Source organism: Schistocerca americana, chromosome X (genome assembly GCF_021461395.2).
Source record: "Schistocerca americana isolate TAMUIC-IGC-003095 chromosome X, iqSchAmer2.1, whole genome shotgun sequence".
Lineage (NCBI taxonomy): Eukaryota > Metazoa > Arthropoda > Insecta > Orthoptera > Acrididae > Schistocerca > Schistocerca americana.
Window position 1 is genome coordinate 1,003,983,219 of NC_060130.1, and position 19,915 is coordinate 1,004,003,133.

General features: G+C 43.1%; 1 protein-coding gene across 1 annotated transcript in view; it reads left to right on the top strand.

The window, feature by feature from the left end:
• LOC124555205 (organic cation transporter protein-like) overlaps window positions 1-19,915 on the top strand; it is a 543,400-nt gene that overhangs the window by 471,007 nt on the left and 52,478 nt on the right. The window contains exon 7 of the mRNA XM_047129052.1: window positions 2,549-2,717. Within this exon, the coding sequence (XP_046985008.1) occupies window positions 2,549-2,717 (169 nt within the window). The remainder of the gene's footprint in view (window positions 1-2,548; window positions 2,718-19,915) is intronic.

Below are 19,915 nucleotides of genomic sequence, written 5' to 3' on the forward strand. Positions count from 1 at the left end.
TTGCGGCACTTATTGTTGATTTACTGGAGACATGTGTTGTTGTGATAATATTTCCTTGTACTGAAATGTCATCATGCCTTAAAACCACCACTTGCTGCCTGTTTTCTAGGTAAGATCTTATCCACTGATTTGGGATTCCTCGGACACCTTTTTGATCTAATTTGTGAATGAGGAAGTCATGGTCAATTATGTCGAAAGCTTTTGAAAGTTCCACAAAGATACCAGTAGCATCTTTTCTGTCATTGAGTGCTTTAAGCACAGCTTCTATGTACTCATACATTGCTGCTGTTGTAGACTTTGATTTACTGAATCCATGTTGATTTTCTGAGAGTAATGAATTAGTAGTCTATTGCAGAAAATGTTCTCAAATATTTTGGAGAAAACACTGAGTTGGGATACTGGATGATAATTATTTACATTTTCAGAGTCCCCTTTTTGGAACAGTGGAGTTACTTTAGCTGTTTTTAGGCTATTCGGAAAGATTCCAGTTCATAAGGAGTTGTTTAATATATATATTAGAAGTTTTAATACATTATCAGATGACTTTTTAAAGACATAGTCTGGCACACCATCCAGTCCACATGAATATTTGTTTTTGAGTGACCTTATTATTTGTTTCACCTCTGTTTCCGTGATTGTTTGAAGGAACATAGACTTAACACTAGCATTTAAATAATTTGGTAGGCATGTAGGTCCATCGTCATACTGATTTTCGATTAACTGCTTTGCTATATTAGTAAAGTACATGTTAAACTTTTCAGCTACCTCTTTTGGATCTGAGTGTCTGTTATTTTCAATCTGAAGAGAGATATTTTGTGAAGTTGACTGTTCTGTACCAGTTTCTGCTCTAATAACCTTCCATACAGCTTTCATTTTATTGTTTGCATTTGAGATGTACTCATCATTTTTCGTTTTTTTGGCTTCTTTTATTACCTTGCTGAATATTTGGTTGTATTTTTTCACATAATTTCTGAATTCTGGAGTAGTATTTCTGTGCTTAATAAGATGGCGAAGAATTTTTTTCTTTCTACTGGAAGTTATAATGCCTTTTGTTACCCAACATTTATTTTTTACTATCTTAATCCTCTTTTTTTCATTAGAAACGCTATATGAAAGTAGTGAAAATATACATTGTGGAAACCGTCGAACATGCTATTTACTTCAGTTTTACTAAAGGCATAGCCCCATGTTTCCCTTGACAGCATAAAATTAAACACTCTAATGTTGTCATCACTGAAGTCTCTTTTTTCAACTATTTTAGCTTTTGGTCCACACTTAGTGTCTTATTGCTGTTCAATAGACAGGAGCTGAGCTTCATGGTCACTGTAACCCATATTTATAACGTTAGTGCTAAAATTTAGGTCACATAGTCTTATAAAAACTTGGCCAACTGCAGTTTTACTATCAGCAGTAATTATAGTTGGGGAATTGACTGTGTGTTTAAAACCAAAACTATTGACTGTATTTAACTTTTCATTTCTATGATTCGAATCTTGTAAAAAATCTACATTTACATCTCCACAAATAACCACTTTCTTTCTCTCACACTTTATAAAATTTAGCAGCCTTTCAAAATTTTTAATGAAAATTTCCCAGTCCCCAGACCTATATAGTATGACAACCAAAATATAAACATCTGTCAAATCAACAACACACAGCTCAATGGCTTTATCTCTTGCCAAGCTTTGATAATTTTCTACTGCAGTAAATTTTAAATAATCTTTTACAAAAATAGCTGCTCCACCACATTTACTATTGCTTCTACAATAATAACTGGCAAGCTTGTAACCCGGAATCACAGTTGACATAATCTGGTCTTTGTCTAACCAGTGTTCACGATTTATTAATTCAAACTTGAAATAACTTATTTTCTAGAGATTGAACATTGTGGTGTAAGAGTTTTAACACATTAGTATACTTATTAGCAGATGTATTTACCCATGATTGACTATTTATCTTGCAATTTGCCTTGTTCACTGTTTTTTGTGCGATATTCGAGTCCTTGTCATTTGATGTGAGTGCGGGTAACTCGGGACACTGATGCAGTGGCCTTCAGCTTACATGTTGCTTGCTTCCTCTTGTTAATAAAAAATCCTTGTGGTGATTTGGCTGCTTTGTACCACATAACTGCTAAAATTCACAAACAAATTGTTATTTCCATTGGAGATTTAGCTAGACATAGTTACATTATAATGAAAAAGGCTGGTGTAGTTTGTTTAGTTTAATTCCAGAATTTCATATTGTACAATACTGAATGGTAAGTTCTCGAGCTATGCTAAGGTTTTCAGCATCACAAAAAGTGCTTGCAGTGAGCATTAAAAAATGACCTTTCAAAACCTCAACAGACCAACTGTTCTAATGCTAGAAGATCAATAAAAACCTGCAGATAGGCTTGGGTATATTAATCACTCTTTCTCAGTTCTTATATTCCCCAGTGAAGTTTATTATGGATGAAAATAACAACTCATTTTTGTTCAATATTTCTAATTGGCACTTCAAATCTGATATGACAATGTAAATATATTTTGATCTTTATTTTCAAATGTAGGTATGGAGCTCATGGGACCAAAACGCAGAGCTGTGGCTGGTATAGTCATCAATGCATTTGATTCCTTGGGTCCAGCAATATTGGGTTTAGCGGCTTGGTGGCTGAAGGACTGGAAGAAACTAATTTTGGCACTTTATGTACCATCCCTTTTATTCATAGCCTATTATTGGTAAGTGTTTCAAGAGCTAGGAACAATCATGCAACAATTTGTAGCAATAATAGAATTAAAACAACAATACTGCATGTTTGTAGTAAAATTTTTAATATTCCCAAAAGCTGCAGGTCTTCTGAGAATTCAGTGGTTAGCACACTGGACTTGCATTCGGGAGGACGATGGTTCAATCCCGCGTCCGGCCATCCCGATTTAGGTTTTCCGTCATTTCCCTAAATCGCTGCAGGCAAATGCCGGGATGGTTCCTTTGAAAGGGCACGGCTGACTTCCTTCCCCGTCCTTCCCTAAACCGATGAGACCGATGGCCTCGCAGTTTGGTCTCTTCTCCCAAAACGACCCAACTCCTCTGAGAATTGCCTTCTATCTGATGAATATTATGGATTCCTATGGTACTTCTGTTTTACTTGAATTATGTTGTGATTAGATATTTTTATTTTTGCTTTAGTATTTAAATTTTGCTCTCTTGCACAAGTGCAGCAAAAATGCATAAAGGAAATGTGCCTCTTATATTGAATTATTAATATAAGCTAATATTTGTAGTAATTAGCTAAATGTTTATTTTACTTATTATATTCCCACAGCAATTGAACACAAAATTTGCAACTTTGGAAATTTCTTCACTAGACTTCAGTTGCTCCGGCTTAATCATTTAAATATATTTGTAAATTTTGTTATTAAGTTTATCCTCCCTCTAGCTCTTTGCAATAATAAATAATAAATTTCAGGATGAGCATACAAATGATTTAAGACAGGGAGGGGGAGCAATTCATTTTCATGGTGAATACCAAAATAGTTTTAAAGTTTCATGACAAATGGTTCTAGGCACATTTGCTAGACATTCCAGCTCTCTTCAAATTGATATTGAACTGATTGTCTGTCTTGCAGTGTTCTTTAGGGAGACAGCTACCCCGATGTCTCCTCCCTTCCCCACTCCTGCACCCCCCCCCCCCCCACCCCACCCAATCCTGCTGGGTATATTCATGAATTCTGTGCTGAAATTACATCATTGTTCACCATTAACTTTTCTCCAAGTTTCTATTCAAAAACTTTTTCATCACTTTTTCTGAGCTCTGCTGGGCTAAAATGTACAGTTTCATGAAGATGTTGTAATTAAACTTGTATAGTGTGCCATATAGAGTGGGAAATTATTTGAATATTTGATATAGTCTAACTATCAGTGGGAGTTCTTTCACTCTGGGATGTAGAGAGAATATTTCTAATCTTTTGGAAACATTATTACAGTGGGGGAAATGTGGGCTTAAAGGTATGCTGTTAATTGCAGGCACCAAATTACTACTGTTCTACAAAACTTTTGTGTATTACTTGTTTACCAGTACACAGAGCACACGCTATCACATGTATTGATAGTCTCCAGCTTTTCTCCCTTTATATTGCATACAGATCATTCTAAATGTCCACATGTAGATAAGTTTTTCCTTCTGCATTGAATGCTAGATATTTCCAGGCTTCATGAAAACAAATTATCCCTTTAAAAAGGTAAAGGGAGGGCTCGGCTGGGTGGGGGGATTTGCATGAATCCACAGAATACAATGTCACTTGTGATAAGACTCCTACTGCTGAAGAAACTGCATGCCCTACTCAAGAATAATTCACTGAAAATCACAACTTTTGCTGGATGTGCACAACTTTTACTGGATACACGTAAGTGAAATTGTAGGAACTAGTTGAGTGTGGTCATGCATCACCATTTATCTGTGACTGGCAGAACAATCTTTCATTTGCAATCTTGTTGACAAAAGTAAAAAATATTTCTAAAGCGTCCTTGTGGTGGTTGACATCACTATTGGTGGGTAGATCTGACCTGTAATAGAAGCAATATTTGGTTCCAGTATGTGAGCATCATCTAGGTGACAGTTACTCAAAACTTTGAAGTGCCTGTCAGAAATAGTGTGTGTCGACTTGCCCTTTGTGGCGATTTCGCTGTATAACTATTGACTATGTATGCAGCACAGAAGAAATCTTAATGTCTAATACAATGAGAAGTAACCGTGCCACACATGTTACAGATGTAGCTAGGTGGTTGTGGAAATTTGTCTGCTGTGTTACCGATTAAACAAATAGAAACGCTTTTCATCTGCACAAAAATATCTTTATTATTTATTTATTTATTAACATTGCAGAGTGACCCATCACCTTAGTAATAATAGTGGATCATTCACTACTACAAAAGACAATTTTCAGAGTTTTAGTACTTTCCTTGCTTTTGTATAATTCAATTGTTAATTAAAAAAGGAAAAAAACAAAAGATCCATGAAGTACAACTTGGGAATGGAATGGGAAAAAAACAAATTTGACTTTATTCTTAAGAAGAAAACGGTACATGAAAGGAAAGATTGATAGCAAAATTGGTGCCTTTATCAAGCTATTTCGACTGGGAGGGCTTCAGTAACAACTTTGAGCCTGTGCCACCTGAATTAGCGTATTTTATTCTACTATAGCTACTACTATATGTATGTTTATTGTGACATTAACTCTACGTGGTTTGTGTGTAAGGTAGACAGTACTATTTGCTACTACAATTGCTTCCTCCACTTAACCGTGACATAAGCAGGAGAGGTGCCTCGGGAGGTGACCTCGAGCCTCGTCTCCCTGAAGGGTGCTTATTATCTGTTGACCACCTGTATTTGTGTACTTACATCTTAGTATACTGCATATGTATGATTATGCACAATTTTATAAAGTTCACATGTTTTACAGTTTGCATCTTATATCAAAAGTTACACACTTACATGATTGAAAATAATGATGCAAAGAGCTAAATAATTACTTGTTTTACTTGTACAAAGAGGAAATATCATTTGTTTATTTCTATTAATAACTTATTTCTAAATTCCATGTATGTATTACTTGTAGTATTGTTACCTGAGGCTGGAGAAGCCATCTTAAGGAAATATGGAAGTAAACTTGTCAATTGCTTTGTCTAGCAGTACTGTCTTCCATATACAATTAACATGCATATAAGTTTACATGTACTGAGCTGTTCATTTACATGTACATTCTTTTTTTTCCTGCAAGGGAGCAAGGGGATGAAAAGCCTGATAACTAGGAAGTCATAATGCAGGTTTTGTTTACTTTACTTGTCCATAAGGTGGCCCTGTTACATTGTATTTGCTTTGTCCCACGAGAGAACATGCTGTGAATCAGCGACAGACCCCTCATTACTCAGTGCTATTCAGAGAAGTAAAATACAATACAATGGAGCAGTACCGGTACAGTTCTGCAGAACTCACTGACATGTACCTAGTGTACAGGGAAGTGTGTTACATTGCTGTTGCTGCGGAAAGGCTATATAGGGAATGATTTCCTAACAGGCATCATCCATCATCACGAGTGTTCATTTCTCTCAACCGGTGAATGCGGGAGACTGGTTCGTTGTAAGAAAGAAACGAGGGACCTGGTAACGTGAAGACTGCTCGCACACCTGATTTTGAAGAGCACTAGCACTCCATCTTCAGTCCACAAGTGGCCCATCGGAACCATCCAACCACCTTGTCCTCCTCAGTTAAGGATGTGGATAGGAGGGGCATGTGGTCAGGACACCACTCTCCCGGTCGTTATGATGGTTTCCTTTGACCGGTGCTGCCACTATTCGGTCGAGTAATTCCTCGATTGGCATCACGAGGCTGTGTGCACCCCAAAAAATGGCAACAGCGCACGGCGGCATGGATGGTGACCCGTCCCAGTGCCAGGTATGCCCAACAGTGCTTAACTTTGGTAACCTGACGGGAACAAGTGTTTCCACCGCAGCAAGACCATTGCCTGATTTTGAAGAGGTGGTGCTGGAACACATTGCAGCAGACCCCACTGGAAGTACTTATCGCATTGCATGTGAAGTGGGTGCTGTACATACTAGCCTGTAGTGAGTACTCCACGAACAACAATTACACCCGCATCACCCACAAAAAGTCCATGCAGTGCTTGTGACTGACGTTGCACCAAGAGTCGCATTGTGTCAGTGGTTGCTTCGATAATGGATTCATTGACCAGATTTCCTCTAAATTGTACTGTTTACTGACGAAGCCTCATTTAATGAAGATGGTATTTTGAACAGCAGGGATAGCCATGTGTGGGATGAGGAAAGCCATCACACTATCGAGAACATTTTGCTGTGAATATCTAGGCCGGCATTGTAGGTGACAATCTCATTTGGCCATATCTTCTACCTGTCCATCTGAATGGCCACCTGTACTTGAGGTTTGTGCAAAGAGCTCCATCTGAGTTGGAGAATGTACTCTTGGCTGTTTGTAAGAGGACATGGATAAAAGATGATGTTGCACCACCTCATTTCAGTGTGGATGTCCGTAACCATTTCAGCACTGTATTTCCTGGTCACTGGAGTGGAAAGGGAGGTTCTATTCCATGGCCTGCAAAGTCACCTGACCTGAATCCTCTTCTTTATTTCCTATGGGGATATCTAAATTTACTTGTGTATGAGACCCTAGTGGATAAACATATGAAATTAGTTACCAGAATTGTGGCTGCCTGTGATGTGATTCAGAACATACCAAAGATATTTGTGAGGGTGCAACAGAATCTTGTTCGCTGATGTCATGCTTGCATTGAGGTTGATGACTATCAGTTTCAGCACATTTTCTAAGATACAGTACAAATGGTACCTTCATTGTGTCGAAGATGGAATTTGCAGTTAACTGTAACTAACGTAAATAAAAAAGTACACAGTAATGTGATTTTATTCCTTTTATCTCCTTAAGCTGGCTTCTCCAACCCCAGGTTCCCTGCCTCAAATTGTTCAGTGGAGCAACCTCTGTGTGCCACATTTGAGTGATATGTGTTTGGGGATCCATGTTGCCCACGTTCACATATATCACGTTGGCTAAGGCCAGAGCGATGCAGGTGTGTAGGGTAAGGGTCATGGCCTCTCAAGAAATGTACCATACCACAACTTGGGTTAATGTAATGACAGCCCAACCTCCTCCTTCAGTTCACTCAATCCCCCTGCGGGTCCGGGGTAAGAATAGGCCCGAGGTATTCCTGCCTGTCGTAAGAGCCGACTAAAAGGAGTTTCAACCATTTCGGCCTTCCATGTGATGGTCCCCCTTGGGGTTTGACCTCCATTTTTCAAAATTCTACAGAAATACGAGCCTTTTGGGGAAGGACACCTTACATGGTGTACCACTGGTCCTAAGTGCACTAAGACCTTGGCACTCAGCATTGTACCGGCGTTGTAACCATACCCACTATTCCTCATATTGGGCCTAAACGCCTGATGGGTTGTACAAGTTACGCCCATAGTGCGTCCCCATCTGCACCAGCGATCATGATGGACTTTCCATGGCACCAGAAATCCAGCACGGTAGCCAGCCCGTTGTGGTGGGGTCGTCATGTACCCTCTAGGTTGTAGCCCCCTGACAACACAGGGATTGTACTGCCGATACCTGAGCTGCACCCTCCCCACGTCGGCCGAGGAGTAGATGCCCGTCTCCTTGGGGCATCAGGACTCCCGGCAACGGTCATCCTGCCAGGTGGCCCTTGGTGAGGCTGGGTGGCGCCCGTGGGGAGAGCCCCTGGTCGGAGTGGGTGGTATCGGGGCGGACGTTTCGCAGATGAAACGTCAACACGTATCAGGTCGCTCTGCGGCCGAGTCTTTCAAAAGAAAAGGTACCATTTCTAGTTCTGGTTCTCCTGCCCTTTCCCCCTTGGCCACTCCCTGGGAGGAGGGACAGGCCCGCCGGCTTGGGGCAAAGTACTTCCCCCGCTATTTGGTCTGTTCTCGAACCGATGGGGGGACGTTCGCCACCTCCAAGCCCATGTTCTTTGTTCAGCACATTGAGGACATCTTCGGGGAAATCGAGGCTCTCAGCAAGATGCGCTCGGGGTCCGTTCTTATCAAGACCACCTCCGCCACACAGTCGGCGGCGCTCCAGGCGTGCGACTGACTAGGGGACATCCCAGTGTCCATTGTCCCGCATCTGGCACTAAATAGGACGCAGGGGGTTATTTTTCATCGTGACCTCCTGCTACAATCTGATGAGGAGCTCAGGGCCAACCTGGAGCGCCGAGGCGTGCATTTCGTCCGGCGAGTCCAGCGCGGCCCCAAAGACCATCATATCGACACCGGGGCCTTTATCCTCGCCTTCGAGGGGGACGTTCTCCCGGAGAAGGTAAAGGTGATGTGCTACCGGTGCGACGTGCGACCTTACGTCCCGCCTCCTATGCGCTGTTTTCGGTGTTTGCGCTTTGGGCACATGTCGTCACGGTGTGAGGCTGAGCCCCTTTGTGGCGATTGTGGACGTCCTCTTCGTGAGGAACATACATGCACCCCACCACCTCGGTGCATTAATTGTCCTGGCATCCACTCGCCTAGATCCTCAGACTGCCCCGCATATCAGAAGGAGAAGAAGATACAAGAACTCAAAACTTTGGATCGTCTCTCTTATTCTGAGGCCAGGAAGAAGTATGACCGCCTCCATCCCGTGCCGTTGACCACTTCGTTTGCCTCAGTTGTGTCCACTCCTTCCGCGGTATCCTCACCCCTATCCCGTCCCCCCTCCACCTCCTCCGCCCATCAGGGGGCTCTGCCTCCGCCTCCCAAATCCCTCCCTTCCAAATCCTCCTCCCCCGTGGCCCCCGCCCCCTCTGCCCCAGGGGCCACCCTTCCTCCTCCTCCTCCTCTCCCCCCGCCACCTGAGAAGCGATCCTCTTCTCAGGCGTCCATCGGGGAAACGTTCCGGACCCCAGCTTCCGAGGTCCGGCGTTCCAAAACGGACCCCGTGCATGAGGACCTCCTTCGGGTCCAGCCCACCATCCCTGTGCCTCCTCGGCCTTCCAAGAAGGCCTCCACGAAGAAGTCTCTATCCCCCTCTCCACCCTGGCGCGTTTCGTCTGACGTTCCATCCGTGAGTCTCTGCGCCCGGCCGTCCTCAGTTTCGCCGGGACGCTCTGCTGCCGGGTGCTCAGCTGGCCTCTCGTCGGCAAATGATGCTGCCCCTCCTACACAACCAGGGACAGCGGCCGCAGGTGGCGACGACTCGATGGAACCGGATCCGCCTCCCGCCGGTTGTAGCGTTATTCCCTCGCAACCTGGCCCTCCGCGGCCGTCGAGGTGACCAGCTCTTCCCCCGTCTCGTTCCCCCAACTTTTTGACTAGCGATGGCCTTGTTACATTGGAACATAAGAGGTATTCGATCTAATCGGAAGGAATTACAACTGCTCCTCCGCCTGCACTGTCAGCTCGTCCTTGGTCTCCAGGAAACCAAGTTGCGCCTGACTGACCGTATTGCCTTTACCCACTATACCTCGGAGCGGTATGACCTCACCCCTGTGGACGGTATCCCAGCTCATGGTGGGGTTATGTTGCTTGTTCGGGACGATGTCTATTACCATCCCATCCCATTGACCACCCCACTCCAAGCAATAGCTGTCCGTATTACTCTTTCTGCTTTTACTTTTTCAGTTTGTACCATCTACACTCCACCGTCATCTGCTGTTAGTCGGGCTGACATGATGCACCTGATCGTTCAGCTTCCCCCGCCGTTTTTATTGTTTGGCGACTTCAATGCCCATCATCCCCTTTGGGGCTCTCCTGCATCCTGTCAAAGAGGCTCACTCTTGGCGGATGTCTTCAACCATCTCAATCTTGTCTGCCTCAATACCGGCGCCCCGAATTTCCTCTCGGACTCTGCTCATACCTACTCCCACTTGGACCTCTCGATCTGTTCTACCACTCTTGCCCGTCGGTTCGAGTGGTATGTCCTTTCTGACACCTATTCGAGCGACCACTTCCCCTGTGTCGTTCGTCTCCTGCACAACACCCCATCCCCACGTCCTTCGCGCTGGAGCATACCGAAAGCTGACTGGGGACTTTACTCCTCCCTGGCGACCTTTTTGGACCACGATTTTCTCAGTTGTGACAGTCAGGTCGAGTACCTCACGGCTGTTATCATCAATGCTGCCGAATGTTCCATTCCTCGTACTACCTCTTCTTCACATCGCGTTTCTGTCCCCTGGTGGAACGAGGCTTGTAGGGACGCTATCCGTGCTCGACGACGTGCTTTACGCACTTTTCGCCGCCATCCTACGTTCGCGAATTGTATTGAATACAAACGACTCTGAGCGCAATGCCGTCGAGTCATCAAAGACAGCAAAAAAGCTTGTTGGGCCTCTTCCACCAGCTCCTTTAAGAGTTTTACTCCCTCTTCTATCGTTTGGGGTGGCCTGCGCCGGCTGTCGGGCATTAAGGCCCACTCCTCGGTACCTGGCCTGACCTCAGGTAATGAGGTCCTTGTTGATCCTGTGGATGTCTCCAACGCCTTTGGCCGCTTTTTCGCGGAGGTTTCGAGCTCCGCCCATTACCACCCTGCCTTCCTTCCCAGGAAAGAGGCAGAAGAGGCTCGGCGACCTTCCTTCCACTCGCTGAATCTGGAAACTTATAATGCCCCCATTACTATGCGGGAACTCGAACGTGCACTTGCACTGTCCCGGTCCTCTGCTCCGGGGCCAGATGCCATTCACGTTCAGATGCTGGCACACCTTTCTCCGGCGGGCAAAAGCTTCCTTCTTCCTACCTACAATCGCGTCTGGACCAAAGGTCAGGTCCCTAAGCGTTGGCGTGACGCCGTTGTTGTTCCTATACCCAAACCCGGGAAGGATAGACACCTTCCTTCTAGTTACCGCCCCATTTCTCTTACAAGCTGTGTCTGTAAGGTGATGGAGCGCATGGTTAACGCTCGGTTAGTCTGGATTCTTGAATCTCGACGGCTACTTACTAATGTCCAATGCGGCTTTCGTCGCCGCCGCTCCGCTGTTGACCACCTTGTGACCTTGTCGACATTCATCATGAACAACTTTTTGCAAAGGCGCCAAACGGTAGCCATGTTCTTCGACTTGGAGAAGGCTTATGATACCTGTTGGAGAGGAGGTATCCTCCGCACTATGCACAGGTGGGGCCTACGCAGTCGCCTGCCCCTTTTTATTGATTCCTTTTTAACGGATCGAAAGTTTAGGGTACGTGTGGGTTCTGTATTGTCCGACGTCTTCCTCCAGGAGAACGGAGTGCCTCAGGGCTCCGTCTTGAACGTAGCCCTTTTTGCCATCGCGATCAATCCAATTATGGATTGCATTCCACCTAATGTCTCAGGCTCTCTCTTTGTCGATGACTTCGCGATCTACTGCAGTGCCCAGAGAACATGCCTCCTGGAGCGCTGCATTCAGCGTTGTCTAGACAGCCTCTACTCATGGAGCGTGGCAAATGGCTTCCGGTTCTCTGAAGAGAAGACGGTTTGTATCAACTTTTGGCGATATAAAGCGTTCCTTCCGCCATCCTTACATCTCGGTCCCATTGTTCTCCCATTCGTGGAAACAACTAAGTTTCTAGGGCTCACGTTGGACAGGAAACTGTGTTGGTCTCCACATGTCTCTTATTTGGCGGCCCGTTGTACACGTTCCCTTAATGTCCTCAGAGTTCTTAACGGTTCATCTTGAGGAGCGGATCGCACTGTCCTGCTTCGCTTGTATCGGTCCATAGTCCGATCGAAGCTGGATTATGGGAGCTTTGTCTACTCGTCCGTTCGGCCATCCCTCTTATGCCGGCTCAACTCCGTCCACCATCGGGCGATACGTCTTGCGACCGGAGCCTTCTACACTAGTCCTGTCGAGAGTCTTTATGCTGAAGCTACCGAATTACCATTGACCTACCAGCGCGACGTACTGCTGTGTCGGTATGCCTGCCAGCTGTTGTCTATGCCCGACCACCCCTCTTACCAGACCTTCTTCGCCGATTCTCTCGACCGTCAGTACGGGTTGTATGTGTCTGTCCTGCCTTCTCCCGGAGTCCGCTTCCGTCGCCTGCTTCGACAATTGGATTTTGCCCTCCCTACCACCTTCAGAGAGGGTGAGAGCCCGTCACCACCTTGGCTCCAGGCTCCGGTTCATATTTATCTCGACCTCAGCTCACTCCCGAAGGAGGGTACTCCGGCTGCAGTGTATTGCTCACGGTTTGTCGAACTTCGTGCTCGACTTGCCGGTCACACCTTTATTTACACCGATGGGTCCAAAACTGACGATGGTGTCGGCTGTGCCTTTGTCGTCGGGGCCGCCACCTTTAAATACTGGCTCCTCGACCAATGTTCGAGCTTTACGGCCGAGCTTTTTGCTCTCCATCAGGCCGCTCAGTATGCCCGCCGCCACCGCCATTCATCGTACGTACTCTGCTCTGACTCACTCAGTGCTCTTCAGAGCCTTGGAGCTCCCTATCTGGTCCATCCCTTGATTCAACAGATACAGCAGTCCCTCCATTCTTTCGCTGATAATGGTTCTCCTGTCAGCTTTCTGTGGGTTCCCGGACATGTAGGAGTGCCTGGGAATGAGGCTGCGGATGCTGCAGCCAAGGCTGCAGTCTCCTGCCTCGGCCAGCCTCCCATTGTGTCCCGTCATCTGACGTTCGTGGGGATGTATTTAAGAGGCTTGTGTCGTTGTGGTGGGATGCTTGGTCATCCCTCCAAGGAAACAAGCTCCGGGCAGTAAAACCGCTCCCAACTGCTTGGACAACCTCCTCCCGACCATCTCGGCGAGAGGAGGTCCTTCTGACCAGGTTGCGGATTGGGCATTGCCGGTTTAGCCACCGCTACCTGCTCTCTGGTGACCCAGCCCCGCAGTGCCCTTGTGGTCAGGCATTAACAGTGCGCCATGTTTTATTGTCGTGTCCCCGTTTTGGTCAATTTCGTGTTGTCCTGTCCCTGCCATCTGCTTTACCAGATGTTTTAGCTGATGACGCTCGAGCAGCTGCTCGTATTCTGCGTTTTATAACTTTGACTGGCTTGTCCAAAGACATCTAACCTTTTTACTTATTTTATCTGCATCTTTGTCAGGTCCTTCTGGTGTCCCCCCCATCCCCTTGAGTTTTACTAGATTCCATGTGCTCTAACAACAGTGACTGGGCGCTAATGACCTCAGTAGTTGAGCGCCCTTAAACCCCACCAAAAATAAAAAAAATAAAAAGTCACTCAAATAGAAGGTACCATATTCAACAATCAACAGTGCAGTATCTGTAAGCACATTGAGTGCCAACCCAAGATAAGTAGACTTGTAGCAAAGCAGGATGGCTAGAGCATTTTGACAGGTCTTTGCCTCACATGAAAGACTGCTTTAAAGTTACTTTCTGAAATATCAGTGGAGCAAGTCAGTACCTATTACCAATCATCAACTGATCACTTCATTTATTTATTTATTCTCTGTCCATGTACTCTAGCTGATAATTTTCAGCTGAGAGCATAGGGTGCATTATTTTAAAATAAATGTTCAGAAAAGGAAACAGGGTTACATTTTGCAGGTACATGCAAGCTATTACATATTTTCTATTACAATTTAACAGCTAGTGTTTAATTTCATATTTAATACTCACTCTTTTAGTACATACATTTCTCTGTATGACATACTTTTAAACATTTTTTAAATAAACATATTTGCTTTACTTCCTTAACTGACTTTGATTGTTTGTTGAAAAAAACCTTTTGCTTGCTTCATTGGGAGCACTCTTTGCCAGCTTGAGATTTATCTGTCTTGTGTAATACTTTTCCATTCCTCTAGTTGCGTGGTCATGCATTTCTTTAATATTTTGACATATACACAGTGACTGCACTATCATAATATTATGGAGTACAAAAGTTTTTCTACAAGTTTGCGTAGGTGGTATTCTTGCTATACATCTTGCTGCTCTTTTCTGAATTTTGAATATTCTTTTAAGTAGCTAACTTGGGCACTTGCCCATGTGTGAATTGAGAAGGATAGATGTGGGAACATAACTCCATAGTGCATTGTCCTGAGAAATTTATCATACCCAACTTCTGCAGTTCTGTGCCTGAGGAAAATCTGCATCTTTTTGCGTAATACATCTATGTGCTCCCCACCCTTCCCCCCCCCAAGTTCAGCAGGAAACCTTCAAGGGACAATATTAAGGTTTTAATACAGTATTTATGTGGGAGTTTAATGCACAAGAAATATAAATATAGACACAGAAAAAGATATTTACCCCAAGGAAAAAGAGTAGTGTGTTTTGATCCAGCATGTCTTCCTAGTCAGTCTGTCAATATGCAATTATGCAAGGAAAATGTCTGCATCAGTATCCTCCTTTATATGAAGTTCATGCCAAATTGCTCACATGTTTCTTTCCTTCTAAATAATTCAAAGGTGTCTTACATACAGTGCCAATAGTGATGAGATATATCACCAAACGCAATAGTTTTAGAGTCATATTTTACTCTGAAAAATGAATTTTCCTGATCACCACAATAACTTGGTGCTAAGGGTTATCTATCAATGACAAAAATATTTAATTTGTGATAGAAAACATAGGAACAGTATTCACTTATAAATTATCAATAACTGCCCCTTTTCTTAATGAACTTAGACACAGAGCACCAGCTCATTTTTGACAAGAAAATGGAAAGGAACTAACAGTGACTTTGTTGTAGAAACCACTCTGATATTATTTTAAAGTGTTTCGATGAATTGCAATAAACTTCTCAGGTTTGTCAAACAAGTGTATGCAAACAGGTCCTTTCATTACAGGACCTCAGTTCTTAGATACCATCTAAACTGCTTCAACAAAAGAGACATAACTCACTGACCGGTTAATACAGTAAAGCAGAACTAGTATTTTGACTAAGTAATTGTAATTGCTGAAGATCTATGCTATGCTGGTCAGATAATCTCCGAATTTCACTAGCAACAGCAGTTCTTCTTATTTCACTTATTTTACTTTATTTTGATTCAGTTGAATCCCTGTGTGTGTTTCAGTTCCTTAATGAGGGAACCAGCTTTCATTCCCTGTCACATCACTCATCTAAACACTGTCACCTCCATTTTGAAATCTGTGGAAAAGACTTTGGTTGAAGGTTCTTCTCTCAACTTTGTGGTCTTCAGTCAATAAGCACTGGACCCAGTGGGTACAATCTTTTCGATAACCCAAGCTTTCCTTCTTGTGGACCAGACTCGTCTTTGAAGTGTCTCATCAACCTTCTACCATTGCTGGAGCCCATACACACATCTCCAATATTGAAATTGAACTCTGGGATGAATTTCAGCAGCACATTTTTCCTTTATAACAAATTCCATGAGGACATACTGTCAAAATGAAAAATTGAAATTCATCATTTTGTAAATATAAACTGTAGTTCTGTGATACAAGGTAATGCTTTCATGTGTCCACACACAATGGAAAATCTTTTGACTATGGTTATGGATTTGTTTTTAGTACATTGTCAGAATTACTATTGTAACAAAGGGTGGCTCTTGACTGGCTGTTGTTGTTGTCTTTAGTCCAAAGACTGATCTGATGCAGCTCTCCACTGTATTCTATCCTGCACAAGCCTCCTCATCTCCAAAAAACTACTGCAACCTCCATGCACTTAAACCTGCTGACTGCATCATCCTTGACCTCCCTGTACAATTTTTACTACCCACATTTCCCTCCAATAATTAACTGATGAATTCTTGATATCTCAGAATGTGTCCTGTTGGCCGATCCCATCTTTTAGTCGTTATGCCACAAATTTCTTTTCGCCACAATTACATTCAGTACTTCTTCATTAGTTACACAATCTACCCATCTATTCTTCAGCATTCTTCTTTAACACCACATTTCAAAACCTTCTATTCTCTTCTTTATGCTGCTTATTGCCCATGTTTCACTTCCCTGCAAGGCTACACTCCAGCCTATGGGGGTCGTTCACTAAATAATGCCCCACATTTTCTTTAAAAAGCCATCAATATACATAAACTAATGTCCTTGTTGGTGCTTCACATTTGATGTTTGTTCTGTGTGCAGGTGAAGTTTCAAACTGTTCTTGCAGAGCCATAGTGCAGCATCATAATGGTGTCTGCATACAACTCACATTACAAGCAGCATGCTATTATTGAATTCTTGTGTGCAGAAAAAGAAACTGTGGTGAACCTCTATAAACATTTGTGTGTGGAGTATGGTGATTCTGCAGTTGATAGGATTACAGTTGTTTGATGGGCAAAGAAAGTTACAGCTTCAGAAAATGCAGAAACAGAGCTCCATGATCAGCCATGCTCCAGACATCCTGTCACAGCCACTGCTCCATACATGCTAATTGTGTGGATGCCATTACTCATGCCGACTGGTGCATCACAAATCGACAATTGGCTCTACAGTTGTTGGTCAGCATTGGAAGTGCATCTGCAATAATCGAGACTCTCAGATATTCAAAGAGGTGCTCACGATAAGTTCTACGACTGCTCACAGTGGGCCCCAAGATTCAAAGAAAGGCCATTTCATCTAAAACATTGGAGCATTTTGACAACATGGGGAAAACTCTTTGAAGATGATGAGAGTGTCAGTCACACAGTGAAAACATGGATACACCTACAGGACAAGAGCTTTTACTTGCAGGGAATACATTCTCTTCCTCTATGTTGATGTATGACCATAGAACGTGATGGAGACTATGTAGGAAAACAGGACAAGACATGTTGATGTATGTCATCACCAAATTCTCACTCTTCTACATGTACATCTACATGGTTACTCTGCAGTTCACTCTTAAGTGCCTGGCAGAGGGTTCATCAAACCATTTTTATACTACTTCTCCACCATTCCACTCTTGAATGGTGGGTGGGAAAAAGGAACACCTAAATCTTTCTGTTTGAGCTCTGATTTCTTTTATTTTATTATGATGATCATTTCTTCCTATGTAAGTGGGTGTCAACAAAATATTTTCACATTCGGAAGAGAAAGTTGGTGATTGAAATTTCGTAAATAGATCTCGCCGTAAAGAAAAGCACCTTTGTTTCAGTGACTGACATTCCAACTCGCGTATCATAGCAGTGACACTCTCACCCCTATTGCACCATAACACGAAATGAGCTGCCCTTCTTTGCACTTTTTTGATGTCCTCTGTCAATCCCATCTGGTAAGGATCCCACACTGTGCAGCAATATTCCAACAGAGGATGGACAAGTGTAATGTAGGCAGTCTCTTAACAATAAATATGTTCTGAGAAAAAAAAAAACAACTGTGGGGCATTACTTATTGAATGACCCTCATACCTTCAGAAGACTTCTAAACACACAAATCTGCATTGAGTGTTAACAAAGCCCTCCTCTCCAGAAATTCTTTCCATGCTATAGTTAGTCTGTGTTTTATATCCTCTCAACTTTGTCCATCACTGATTATTTTACTGCCTAAACAGCAAAACCCTTCTACTACTTTCAGTGCCTCATTTCCTAACACAATACTCTCAGAATAAACAGATTTAATATGATTACACGTCATCACCCTTGAGCTGCTTCTGTTAATGTTCATCTTATCACTACACTATCCATTCCATTCCGTTCAAATGCTCTTTCAAATTTTTTACTGTCTCTGAAAGAATTATGATGTCATCAGCAAATCTTGAAGATTTTATTTCTTCTCTGTGAACTTAAATTACTGTTCCAAGTTTCTCCTTGGTTTCTGATATTGTTTGCTCACTGTAGAGATTGAATAACACTGGACACAGGCTACAACCCTGGCTCACTCCCTTCTCAACCACTGTGTCCCTTTCATGCCCTTTACCTCTCATAACTCCCATCTGGTTTCCTTACAAGTTGTATATAACTTTTTGCTCCATGTATTTTAACCTTGCTGGTTTTAGAATTTCAAAGAGTGTGTTTCAGTCAACAAAGTCAAAATCTTTATCTAAATCTACCCATACTGTAAATTTAGGTTTGCCTTTCTTTAACATATCTTCTAAGACAAGACGTAGGGTCAGAATTCCTCACATGTTTCACCATTTCTCCAGAAACCAAACTCATGTTCCCCAAGGTCAGCTTCCACCAGTTTTTCCATTCTTTTGTTAATAATTTGTGTTAGTGTTTTGCAAACATAACTTATCAAACTGATAGTTTGGTAATATTCACATCTGTCAGCACCTACTGTCTTTGGTATTGGAATTATTTCATTCTTTTTTTAAATCTGTAGGTATTTTACTGTCTCATACATCTTGCACATTGGGTTGAAGAGTCTTCTCATGGCTGACTCCCAAAGGTATAAGTAGTTCTGACGGAATGTCTTTTACTTGCTGGATCTCGTGGCAACTTGGGTCTTTAAGTGCTCTGTCAAATATCTCCCCTCTCATATACTGCTTCTTCCCTTTCTACAATATTGGCTTCATTTTCATTTCCCTTGTACAGGCCCTCTACATATTCCTTCCACCTTTCAGCTTCTCCTTCCTCACTTAGCATTGGTTTTTCATTTCAACTCTTGGTGTTCATACAGATACTTTTCTTTTCTCCAAGGGTCTCATAAATTTTCTTATAGGCAGTATCGATTTTTTCCTCTAGTTGCACATGCTCCTATAGATTTGCATCTTCCTCTAGCCATTCCTGCTTAACCATTTTGTGTTTTCTGTCAGTGTCAATTTTTTAGATCTATGTATTCCCTTTCACCTGCTTTATTTGCTGCATTTTCACATTTTTCTCCTTTCATCAATTAAATTCAATATCTCCTGTGATATTCAAGGGTACCTACTAGGCCTTGTCTTTTTACCTATTTGATCCTCTGCTACCTTCACTATTTCATCTCTCAAAGCTACCCATTTGTCTTCTGCCGTATTCCTTCCCCCTGTTTCAATTAACTGCTACCTACACTGAGGTGACAAAACTCATGAGATATCTAATAATATCATGTCAGACCACCTTTTTCCCAGTGTAGTGCAGCAATTTTAAGTGGCATGGACTCAAGTCATTGGACATCCCCTGCAGAAATATTGAGCCATGTTGTTTTTGTTGCCATCCATAACTGTGAAAGTGTTGCTGATGCAGGATTTTGTGCACGAACTGACCTCTCGATTATAACCCATAAATGTTCAATGGGATTCATGTTGGATGGCCTTGGTGACCAAACCATTCACTCGAATTGTCCAGAATGTTGTTCAAACTAATTGTGAACAATTGTGTGTTGGTGACATGACATCATTGTTTGGGAACATGAAGTCCCTAAATAGCTGCAAATGCTCTCCAAGTAGCCAAACATAACCATTTCCAGACAATGATCAGCTTATCTGGACCAGAGGAGTCAGTCAATTCCATGTAAACACAGCCCACACCATTATAGAGCTACCACCAGCTGCACAGTGCCTTGTTGTCAGCCTGAGTTTTTGTGCCACACTCGTACCCTACCATCAGCTCTTACCGACTGAAATCAAGATTCATCT